General features: G+C 41.2%; 1 protein-coding gene across 3 annotated transcripts in view; it reads left to right on the top strand.

Moving 5' to 3' along the window:
• The window catches only part of LOC135517542 (septin-2B), a 19,663-nt gene extending 7,230 nt beyond the window's left edge, over positions 1–12,433 (top strand). The window contains exons 1-11 of one of the 3 annotated variants that reach the window (XM_064941958.1): positions 3,292–3,360; positions 4,055–4,141; positions 4,345–4,468; positions 4,746–4,880; positions 4,958–5,075; positions 5,341–5,442; positions 6,186–6,331; positions 6,694–6,810; positions 7,983–8,043; positions 8,301–8,398; positions 11,009–12,433. In XM_064941958.1, the coding sequence (XP_064798030.1) occupies positions 3,330–3,360; positions 4,055–4,141; positions 4,345–4,468; positions 4,746–4,880; positions 4,958–5,075; positions 5,341–5,442; positions 6,186–6,331; positions 6,694–6,810; positions 7,983–8,043; positions 8,301–8,387 (1,008 nt within the window). In that variant the 5' untranslated portion in view covers positions 3,292–3,329 and the 3' untranslated portion in view covers positions 8,388–8,398; positions 11,009–12,433. Of the gene's footprint in view, positions 1–3,291; positions 3,361–4,054; positions 4,142–4,344; positions 4,469–4,745; positions 4,881–4,957; positions 5,076–5,340; positions 5,443–6,185; positions 6,332–6,693; positions 6,811–7,982; positions 8,044–8,300; positions 8,399–11,008 lie in introns of those variants that run through there. The other 2 variants (XM_064941943.1, XM_064941951.1) reach the window with 2 other exon arrangements.

The following is a 12,433-nucleotide window of genomic DNA, read 5'->3' as shown; positions in this document are numbered from 1 at the left end:
CTGGCACCACATTGCCAGTTTTCTCACCTCCTCCCTGAAGGCTGTCTTAGCGTTGTTGATCAGGCCTACCACCATCATGTCATCAGCAAACTTGATGATAGATTTGGAGTTGTGCGCGTCCACAGTTGTGGTTAAACACCCCTGGGGGGGCCCCCGTGTTGAGGGTCAGCCTACTCGCACCACCAGGGGACAGCCTGTCAGGAAGTCCAGGATCCAGTTGCAGATGGCGGTGTTCAGTCTCAGGGTCCCGAGCTTGGAGGGCACTATAGTGTTGCACTGTAGTCGATGAAAATAAGAGAGCTGCGTACTCTAGGAGCTCAGATGCAATAATTTAATTACCAACGTTTCGACAGCCAAGCAGTCTTCATCAGGGTATAATCACAAACACTGCGGGATGACATGTTTATATAGTGTCAAAAGACACAGGTGTCTAATCATGGCCAAGAGTGGCCTAATATCATTGGTTAATAATCAAATATTAAAATGTCATACAAAGAACAGCATACAAACAAATGGATAAAATACAATCATAGATTAATTTGACTACACAAGCTTACAAACAATTACAATGGCAAAGTCACAAGAATGGCTTCAGATCAAAGTCTACGTTGAGACCGAAGGGAGCAAGGGTCTTTAAATTAAAGATCCAGGCAGCCTCTCTTTTTGAACAATAAATTATCAAGGTCACCCCCTCTCCTAGGGAGGTTGACATGTTCAATGCCAATATAACGCAGAGATGAAATCGAGTGGCCTGCCTCCAAGAAGTGGGCCACAACTGGATAAGTAAAGTTTACACCTAATGGTGCTACGATGCTCTGAGATACGTACTTTTAATTCGCGCTTGGTTTTACCTACATATAACTTGTCCTTGTGGCAAAAATTAAGGTAAATAACTGCCTTAGTGGAGCACGTAATAACATCTTTGATTGGGATCGATTTCCCTGTTTGTGGGTGTTTGAAGGATCTACATTTATAAGTGCCATTGCATTGAGCACAGCCATTACATTTGTAATTTCCATCCAATAGACGTTATTCAGGAATATCTTGGTGGTAAATCAGTGAACCAATTGGTCTCTGAGATTTCTGCCCCACGAGAATACGACCAAGGGAAGGTCTGAAAACACATTACCGAGACTATCGGATGTTAGGATGTGCCAATATTTGAACAATTCCCTTAATTTTTTCAGAGCACTTTGAGTGTTTGTCACATTTGTCACATTTTTCACAAGAGAACATTTGACAGGATTGAAAATAGACTTTCTCCATGTAACCCACATACACATTCGCATAGTTAGGAGCCATGGGGGATCCCATAGCAGTACCTTTCGTCTGAATAAAGAAATCATTTAGAAACATGAAATAGTTATGCGTGAGTACTATTTCAGCCAATGTTACAATGCATGCACTGAAGGTAGTTCATTAGGGTCACGTTGCAGAAGAAAATGTTCTATAGCTTCAATACCGCCCTCGTGTGGAATATTTGTGTATAACGACTCAACATCAAAAGTAACTAACAAGGTATTCTCAGGGAGAGGATCAAGAGATTCAATGATAGAGATCATACTGCTGGTGTCCTTTACAAAGGAGGGGAGCTGTTCTGTGAGTGGTCTAATAACAAAGTCAACAAAAAGTTGTTAGAGGGGCCGTTACTGCATCAGGGCGGTATTGAAGCTATATAACATTTTCTTCCCCCATGGCTCCTAATTATGCTAATTTGTATGTGGGTTACATGGAGAAAGTCTATTTTCAATCCTCTCAAATGTTTTCTTGCCTCACATCATTATGTGGAAACGGTATATTGATGATATTTTTGTTCTATGGGGGGGTGATGCCAAACAGCTCCAGGCATTCTATGCTTTTCTTAACTCCTGTTCTGAGCATCTGAGATTTACTATGCATTCTTGATCTTGTGTGAAGATAATGTTCTATACACTGATCTTTACAGGAAGCCTACTGCTCGTAAGTTTGTTGAGGGCTGATAGTTGTCACCCACTTCCCTTGAAAAATAGTTTGCCTTACAGCCAATTCTGTCGAATCAAAAGAATATGCAAAACAACAGATTTCGACAGAAATATGGCTGAGACACAAAGAAAGTTCAAGGAGAGGGGCGACAAGAATGATCAGATTAATATTGCCATTGAGAAAATTCAAAACAAAACATGACCTTTTTCAAGGTCAGTCTCGCAAAAAGATGCGTTCTTGTGTTCCAACTACCCGCTATTCAAAGTGCTCTGAACAAATTAAGGGAATTGTTCAAACATTGGCCCATCCTAACATCCGATAGTCTCGGTAATGTGTTTTCGGACCTTCCCTTGGTCGTATTCTCGTGGGGCAGAAATCTGAGACCAGTTGGTACACTCTGATTTACCCCCAAGATATTCCTGAACAACGTCTATTGGATGGAAATTACAAATGTAATGGCTGTGCTCAATGCAATGGCACTTATAAATGTAGATCCTTCAAACACCCACAAACAGGGAAATCGATCCCAATCAAAGGCGTTATTACGTGCTCCACTAAGGCAGTTATTTACCTTAATTTTTGCCACAAGGACAAGTTATATGTAGGTAAAACCAAGCGCGAATTAAAAGTACGTATCTCAGAGCATCGTAGCACCATTAGGTGTAAACTTTACTTATCCAGTTGCGGCCCACTTCTTGGAGGCAGGCCACTCGATTTCATCTCTGCATTATATTGGCATTGTACATGTCACCCTCCCTAGGAGAGGGGGTGACCTTGATAATTTATTGTTTAAAACGAGAGGCTGCCTGGATCTTTAATTTAAAGACCCTTGCGCCCTTCGGTCTCAACGTAGACTGATCTGAAGCCATTCTTGTGATTATTGTGACTATGCCATTGTAATTGTTTGTAAGCTTGTGTAGTCAAATTAATCTATGATTGTATTTTATCCATTTGTTTGTATGCTGTTCTTTGTATGACATTTTAATATTTGATAATTAACCAATGATATTAGGCCACTCCTGGCCATGATTACAGACACCTGTGTCCTTTGACACTATATAAACGAGTCATCCCGCAGTGTTTGTGATTATACCCTGATGAAGACAGCTTGGCTGTCAATGTTGGTAATTAAATTATTGCGTCTGAGCTCCTAGTGTGCGGCTCTCTTTTATTTTCAAGTTTTCTACTCCGCTAGCCAGCACCTCGCCTTAATAGGTGTGCTTTTCTTTTTCTTCTAGATCGCACTGTAGTCGATGAACAGCATTCTCACATAGGTATTCCTCTTCTCTAGGTGGGAGAGCGCAGTGTGGAGTGCAATTGAGATCCTATCGTTTGTAGATCTGTTGGGGTGGTAGGAGAGTTTGAAGATGCCTGCCAGCTGGACAGCGAATGCTCTGAGTACGTGCCCTGGAATATCGTCTGGCCCCATAGCTTTGGGAGTGTTAAACCTTGGTGATCTCGCTCTCCAAGGGCAACATGACTAAGTCCTCTAGGACGGCGGGGGCCCTTTGTTTTTTGTCACAGTGCATAAAATTCATTGAGTTTGTCTGGTAGAGGCATCGTTGAATAAATCACAACTAGTCTGTAGCCCCTGCTATATGCATTGAGCGTCAGTGTAATAGGTTTTTAACCTTGTTCCTAAATAGACCTTTTGTGTGCGGTAGCTCTGTCCTTTAGTTTAGCACGTACCTCTGTGTTAATCCGGGGCTTTTGATTGGGGAAGCAGCGGCCCTTCACTTGAGCTTGTTGCATTTTGGACTAAGGAAAATGTTTGTCTTGTTTTACTGTGAGGTTAATGCTTTTCCCACGCAATGAAAGGCCTAATGTGTAGGAAGCTGCTTGGCTGCAAATGTAGTGTGCCCATTACCCAGGCTATATTGGGTATTTTGTGGAAAAAGCTTCACCCTGCACACATCTAATTGTCGATTTTTGTAGTATTTGTGGTTTGTAGACTCAAAGGTAATTGGTTATGAACTAATATATTGGGTATATTGCCTTACAGGCACAATAGTCTGTTCTATTTGATTTTCTCTTTTTTATGATGGGATTTTTTTATATTTTTAAATATATTGATTCTGTGCGTTCTGTTTAGGTGAGTCTGGTCTGGGGAAGTCCACCCTCATCAACAGTCTGTTCCTTACGGATCTCTACCCAGAGAGAGTGATCCCCGGAGCAGCAGGTAATGCTTATATACACCAAGGCCAAACTTTCTGCTTACTATCAAAACCTAATTTCTTCCTGCATAACCTAATGGGAGTCATTTTAAACAGATTACACCAAATCACCCCTCATTTAGTCAGTGGCCTCAAGAATATCTCAAAAGTAGAAAAATGAAATAAACTTTTCCTCTCCTCCTGGTCTCTTTTTCATTTTGTCCCACAGAGAAGATTGAGCGCACGGTTCAGATCGAGGCATCTACGGTTGAGATCGAGGAGAGAGGGGTGAAGCTCCGCCTCACCGTGGTGGACACACCCGGATACGGCGACGCCATCAACAGCCAGGACTGGTATGCCACTGCCCACGACTTCTTTTGTCCAACATGGAAATTGTTGTTTTTGTTGGAATATAGTTGAACAACCATTTTAATTGTTTTAAAAATATATTTTTCTAAAATTTGAAGGGATAGTTCACTTTTTAAAAGTTTATGCTTAGTTTTACATGAGTTTCTGGACGTTGCAGACGACACCCCTATCTAAAATGTCATTCCCCGTTGCTCTACTCATGTCATGCGGTGTTATATGGGTTGGCTTTTCTAATAGCAGCTGCTTCTCGTTTCTCCCCAGTTTCAGCACCATCATCGCCTACATCGACGACCAGTTTGAGCGCTATCTCCACGACGAGAGCGGTCTGAACCGACGGCACATCGTGGACAACCGTGTTCACTGCTGCTTCTACTTCATCTCCCCATTAGGCCACGGGTATACACACATTTTCAACATGTACTTTTTAACCCCCCCCCCAGTTCTGACGCGCTCTCCCTTTCTCTCTCTCTCAGGCTGAAACCTCTGGATGTACAGTTCATGAAGGCCATCCACAACAAAGTCAACGTGGTCCCTGTCATCGCCAAGGCCGACACACTTACCCTGAGAGAGAGGGAGAGGCTCAAGCGCAGGGTAGGAGACGTTATAGCTCAACCTGACACGAAAAAGTATACAATGGGAGAAAGTTTTTTAAATGTATTTAAGTCGTCTCGCACAAGGGATGCAGATGTAGTGATCTTCCTTTCATATGATACAACTGCACCCATGTACTGACTGTATTTGAATAATCCCTCTGTGGATTAATAAAGTACTATATATTCAATTTCATAGTTAAAGCGCAGCTAAAGTAAATAGCCCAAATTCTGTCTATATCCTCCATATTCCTGTGTGGCTGTAGATTCTGGATGAGATTGATGAGCACGGCATCAAGATATACCACCTCCCCGACGCGGAGTCTGACGAGGACGAAGACTTCAAGGAGCAGACAAGGATTCTCAAAGTAATCCCCACCTCCTTTTCTAGACTCGGTCCTGCCTCCATAAGGATTCTGAACCCCACTTGTCATTTCAGCATATGGTGGGGTCTGAAAGTATTGGAATCCTTGATAAAGATGAGCAATAATAACTGTCAAATAAATAATTTTAATACTGATCTTTATTGTGTGCACATAAAAAAAATCTCAATTATGTTTTATACTAGTACAATTGTTCAGAGAAAGAGGTTTTGTTTTTAATAAGTAATATTTTCTCTCAAAAAGGTAGGTGTCAATAGACACCCCTAAAGATTCTTATAAAGAAAGTAGTCAAAAGTTTATTTGGTCCAGTATTCCAAGCACTTGACTATATCAAGCTTGTGACTCTTTGCAGTTCTTCTCGTTTCATGTTTCAGTTATTTTGCACCGACTAGAAATGAATGATAAACTATGATTACAAATAATCTTGAATGAATGGTGAATAATTATAAATGAGAAAGTTAGAGGGTCAACAATTATACCCCCAAGACATGCTTAACTCCCCCTGTCATCTTTTATCTAGGGTGTCAATCATTTTGATGACCGGAGTTGAAATTGAGCATGGTTTCTTTGAGACTTTTACTACTGTTCCTGAAAGTTACTAGCAAATTTAAAATTAAAATAAAACATACAACTTTACAAATAAGCTCAGAATGGTATGCAATCGCCACCGTCGCAAACATGCTATCTGTTTTGACTGTCAGCACCTGCTCTCTCTCTCCTCCCTCCAGGCCAGTATTCCATTTGCGGTGGTTGGCTCCAACCAGCAGATCGAGGCCAAGGGGAAGAAGGTGCGGGGTCGCCTGTATCCCTGGGGTGTGGTGGAGGTGGAGAACCCCGAGCACAACGACTTCCTCAAGCTACGCACCATGCTCATGTGAGTGGGTGGGAGAGCGAGGGCCTGTGCTGGGTCATCCCCGGAGCGGCTCGCTCTGGTTTCTTCATATATTAAACTTGAATAGCAGCTTGAAGCAGCATTGAATAGTGGCTTGAGAATCCCAACTTGAAATAGTGGCTTATGGTGATTAAAATACATTTAAAAAAAACGTTATTTTTAAATTGAGTTTTTATGGTTGATTTGGCTTATACTACAAAGCTGTGTCAGCTGTATAATATGTTGTCAGTCATGAGCAGTGGCTGTCCCGTCTCACATACTGCTTGATGTTTCGCTTATGATGAGCTTGAGTTGAGTAGTTGGTTTAGTGCTTGATTGATCGACTGACACCTATCCATCTACAGCACCCACATGCAGGACCTGCAGGAGGTGACCCAGGACCTACACTACGAGAATTTCCGTTCGGAGCGCCTCAAACGAGGCGGCAGGTTGTCCTCTCATGGTTACGTTCTGTCTCCTGCGTACGTACCGTTCTGTCTGCTTGCCTTCCTGTACCCTGCCTGCCCCCCAAACTTCCCATACGCAGTAATATAATATACAACCAAAGACACAAAGGCTTAATATAACAGAGCAGGTTGATAGTGTTGAGACGTTTGTAACACAAGACTCATGTGTGGCTTGACTTTCTTGGATTTGAATGACTTATCTGGCTAAGACAATTGTTGGGTAACTAATACAGTTTCTCAAAGAGTCAGCCAGTTCCACTTATCTTGTGTTAATGTCTATCAAGAAGTGATTAGGCGATAGTCAGCATTGAAAGTAAATCTCCATGTGTTCATTAATATTACATGGTTGAAAAAAACAAAACATTTTAAGTTAAACTATAATTTTGGATGTACATTCTACAGCAATTTGACCTTGGTAGTGGGTTTGAGTTAGGCATGTATAGTCTGGCCAATTTTTTTTTTATCTTTATGATTTTATTTTTTAGTGGGCTATGGGTTTTTAACCAGTGTATATAGGTTGTATGTGTAGTAGTAGTATGGGTATCATTTAACTCTAGGAGTGTGGACCCTTTGGATGCTTTGAGACCTTCCTCTATAGCCAATCCAGGAGAAGGGAGAGATTTTACTGCCTTCCTATTGGCTCACCATCAGCCCAATGATGGTCTGGTCTGTCCAATCCTCTGAGTGGACTGTTGGAGGTACTGTTTTCAATGGGAGGTACCACTATCCTCCCTGTCTCACAACCTTGCTGCTCTCTTCTTGCTTCTGCAGCTTGCCCTCTTTCACTTTAACACCAAGTTCTCTACTTTTCTACCCCCCCCCCCCCAAAATCTGTTCTTTCTCTATATCACTAATTTACCTCTGGCTCTTTCTACTTTCTAAGTGTTGCTTTCGTCACGTCTGCTTAAATACTAGAAAGCTGGAAACTGCACCACACACAACCACCAGACGTGGGGATTTACCAAACGGTCTTCCGGAGACCCCCTATGCACATGAGTTTTCACTCCTCCACCTTTCTGCTGACTCTATGAATGACAATGATATGCTTTTGAATACTGCATTTTCTTCTGAATGCACAAACTATGTAATAACTTGAAATGTATGAGATTTCCAGTGTTTAATTATGGCAGGTCTCCCCAATGATTGTGCCTTGAGCCGAACTCAACAAATCTCTGTCCGTGTTACAGGAAGGGACCGGAGCCGGAGGAAATGGACAAGGACATGATCCTGCAGGAGAAGGAGGCTGAGGTGGGATAGCTAAGCATTCATATCCCTCTCTCACCACCTACCACTCGCACTACTCTTATACTGTATACTTTCATTCAAATATCACTTTTGAATAGCCCACCCACATGACCTCTTATATCCTCACTCTTAGTTGGACTGCAATAAGTTTATTTCATGTGATACAGGTGGTTGTTTTGTGGAGGGGGGGGGGGGATTTAGCCAGGTACTCAGTGTTCTATGTTTTGGTATTAATGTTATGTTTATTTTGTTCTGTGCAGCTGAGGAGAATGCAGGAGATGATTACCAAGATGCAGGCCCAGATGCAGATTAAGCCTGATGGAGCGGGAGACGGCCAGCATGTGTGACACTCACCACGGTAAGAACAACACGTCCATTTTGACACAACACAGCAAACCCGTGTTATGAAAACTCAAATGTACACTATGGTATATTGTGGACCTGTATGGCTCAGTTGGCAAGCATGTGCAATGCCATGGTTGTGGGTTCAACACCTGTTGTAATCAAAATACACACAAAGATGATTTGAATTCGCTCTACAGTAAGTCTCTTTGGATTAACTTCTTGACGCACCCATCACGTTAGCGGGATCATTTTCATCAACACCCGCTGAATTGCAGTGTGCCAAATTCAAATTAAATTACTAAAAATGTTTAATTTTCATGAAATCACAAGTGCAATATAGCAAAACACAGTTTAGCTTGTTGTTAATCCACCTGGCGTGTCAGATTTCAATACAGCTTTTCGGCGAAAGCATAACAAGCGTTTATGTAAGAACATCTCTCTCAGTAGAAAAAAAACATATTACAAACACTAGCAGCCCAGTAGATTGGTCAGAAAAATAAATTAAATTGCTTACCGTTGATGTTTGCACTCATGAGACTCCTAGTTACACAATAAATGTTCCTTTTGTTCCATAAAGATTATTTTGTATATCCAAAATACCTCCATTTGTTTGTGTTCAGAAATCCACACTCGAGCGGTCACGACATCGCAGGCAAATTCTTAATAGTATCCGTAATGTCCACAAACATGTCAAATGTTTTTTATAATCAATCCTCAGGTTGTTTTTTTAATATCTATCTGAAACAATGCTGCCCCACTCTGTTGCGCAAGTAAAACTCTGCGAACGCCCAGCTATCCACTGACGCGATGTGATCTTTCTCGCTTTTTCACAAAGCCTGAAACTCAGTCTAAAGACTGACACCTTGAGGAAACCATAGGAAAATGAATCTGGTTGATATCCCTTTAAATGAAGGCAAGGCATCCAATGGAACATAGAGCTTTCAGGAAAAACAGCACTTCCTCCTTGGATTTGCCTCAGGTTTTCGCCTGCAATATCAGTTCTGTTATACTCACAGACAATATTCTGACAGTTTTGGAAACTTTAGAGTGTTTTCTATCCTAATCTGCCAATTATATGCATATTCTAGTTTCTGGGCCTGAGAAATAGGCAGTTTCAAATGGGTACGTTTTTTGTTGCCAAAAAATGAAAATCCTGCCCCCTACACTCAAGAAGTTTTAAAGTGTCTGCTAGGTGGTATATATTTTTTTGATTACTATACTGAACAAAAATATAAATGCATTATGTAAAACATTCAGATTTTACTGAGTTAGAAGGAAATAATTTAAATCGGTTTAATTAGGCTCTAATCTATGGATTTCACATGACTGAGAATACAGATATGTAACTGTTGGTCACATACTTTAAAAATAAAAGTAGCTGCGTGGATCAGAACCACAGTATCTGGTGTGACCACAATTTGCCTCATGCAGTGCGACACATCTCCTTTGCATAGAGTTGATCATGCTGTTGATTGTGGAATGTTGACCCACTCCTCTTCAATGACTGTGCAAAGCTGTTAGATATTGTCGGGAACTGGAACATGCTGTCATACATGTCGATCCAGAGCATCCCAAACATGCTCAATGGGTGACATGTCTGAGTATGCAGGCCATGGAAGAACTGGGACATTTTCAGCTTCCAGGAATTGTGTACAGATCCTTGCGACATGGGGCCGTGCATTGTCATGCTGAAACATGAGGTGATGGCGGCGGATGAACAGCACGACAATGGGCCTCAGGATCTCATCACAGTATCCCTATGCATTCAAATTGCCATCGATAAAGGCAATTGTGTTCGTTCTCTGTAGCTTATGCCTGCCCATACCATAACCCCACCGCCACCATGGGACACTCTCTTCAGCAAACCGCCCACCTACACAATACTATACACGTGGTCTGCGGTTGTGAGGCCGGTTGGATATACCTATGTAATGTTGTTTAATCATCTTCTTGATATGCCACACCTGTCAGGTGGCTGGATAATCTTGACAAAGGAGAAATGCTCACGAACAAGGATGTAAACAAGTTTGCACAATTTGAGATTTTTGTACATATGGAAAATGTCTTGCAACTTGGGACCGACGCTACGTTTGCATTTTGTATTTTTGTTCATTGCCTAAGGAAAGTATTGACACCTTTTTCCACATTTTGTTACGTTACAGCCTTATTCTAAAATGGATTTAAAGTTTTTTTTTGAAATGTTTGCAAATGTACTAAAAATAAAAAATATACCTTACGTATTTAAACCGTTTGCTATGAGACTCTAAATTGAGCTCCGGTGCATCCTGTTTCCATTGATCATCCTTAAGATCTTTCTACAACTTGGTTGGAATTGGTAAATTCAATTGATTGGACATGATTTGGAAAGGCCCACGGCTGTCTGTCAATGGTCCCACAGTTGACAGTGCATGTCGGAGCAAAAACCGAGCCATGAGGTCGAAGGAACTGTCCCTAAACTTTTTAATACATTTTTGAATAAGGCTGTAACCTAAACAAAATGTGGAAAAAGGTGGCATCAGATGTACTCCATCAGAATTATTGGTCCCTTTTTAGTCTGAATTCATATAAATGGAACAATTAGGAAGCACAAGTCCTTATGTATCACTTTTGTCTTTCCCTGCAGGTTTTCAAGCTGTTATTTGAGCTTGACCAGAGATGGAGGGATTGCAGAAGAGAAGGGAGCGAGAGCAAGATAACTGGTCCTTGTCTCATTCTGCTTGCTACTATATTTAGTTTATTTCAGTCCTACTTGGGATCATTTTGAATTCTTAATTTTTTGTTTTTGTATCGAAGCAGTATTACATTTTTATATTTACACTTTCTTTCTAATATTCCAAATGGCTCATTATTAATTTGTTCCATTCTATTGGAATGGACCATGCCAGTTAGTCATCAAATGGAGAATAACTTTTAACCAGGGAAATGCTTTCATTATAGAACCATTGTTCTTTATTACATTTTTTTTTTGCTGTTGAGAAAGCCAGAAGTTGCTGCTGCTCCTCAGTACTGTCATAGCCAAATCTTTACACTCGGCCTCCGCTAAAACCACTCAGGAATGGTCGATCGTGTTACTTACTGTGGCTCCGCATTACGAGTGGCAAAGGCCAGCTTACTGTGAAAGTTAGCAACGCTCTTCTCTTTCGTGGAGCCATACAGCTAAAATTGTAATATTTTTTTCCCTCTAGTGGTTGTCATGCCAATGTTAAAATATCTTTAAACAATAGTCTTTGAAAAGCAGCATAAAGATGTTTCCTTAGTGCTAGGATTCGTTGACCGTGTTCTTTCTCCTACTCTCTCGCATGCAGCTCTTAACCCAGTCTGAAGTGTCGTTGTGTTGAAACGACTGGTTATGACTGAAATACATGACACTGTGACCTTCCCAGTCATCCTGTACCCCTGAACCAATGAAGGAGACATACCTTGGTGTTTTTTTACTGCATGTGCCTCTGAATACTCGGCCTGTAAAGTGTCTCAGAGTAGGAGTGGCAATCTAGGATCAGTTTAGCCTTTTAGATCATAATGAATATGGTTATATAGACTGGGGGGACCCAATCCTAAATCAGCACTCGTACTCGGAGATGCTTTATGACAGCCCCCAGGTTTTAACATATTGCAAAGTGAGTTGATTTTTTAGGCAAAAGTCCTAGCGAACTAAAAGTAAGTTGAATTACTGTGATGTTCGGACCAGGCCTATACATCAAATTTCCTCATGGCCCCCAGTAATATTGATTGTTGAATTAAGTGCATCCAGAGGGTTGTGGAGTTCGTGCTGTACTTGGTGTAATATGATATCCATATCCTTCTATTCTTTATGGCTGAGTGTCAATGGGTTAAGACAGAAAAGTGACTGACGTTTGGATTTTGGACAGGCCCAGTTAGTTGCTATGTCCGCTTGCCTGGTCATTGTGATGACCGAGTTCGATTGTGTCACTATCCTACAAAGCCAAGTCAGAGTTATTAACATTCCTGTTTCTGCTGTTTTATCCCATGACTATCAAATAAAACCTTTGACGTATGCTATCTTGTAATAAAGTTTATATTTAAGCTA

The sequence above is a fragment of the Oncorhynchus masou genome, chromosome 3 (assembly GCF_036934945.1).
Source record: "Oncorhynchus masou masou isolate Uvic2021 chromosome 3, UVic_Omas_1.1, whole genome shotgun sequence".
Taxonomy (NCBI): domain Eukaryota; kingdom Metazoa; phylum Chordata; class Actinopteri; order Salmoniformes; family Salmonidae; genus Oncorhynchus; species Oncorhynchus masou.
This window is presented reverse-complemented; position numbering and strand designations above follow the sequence as displayed.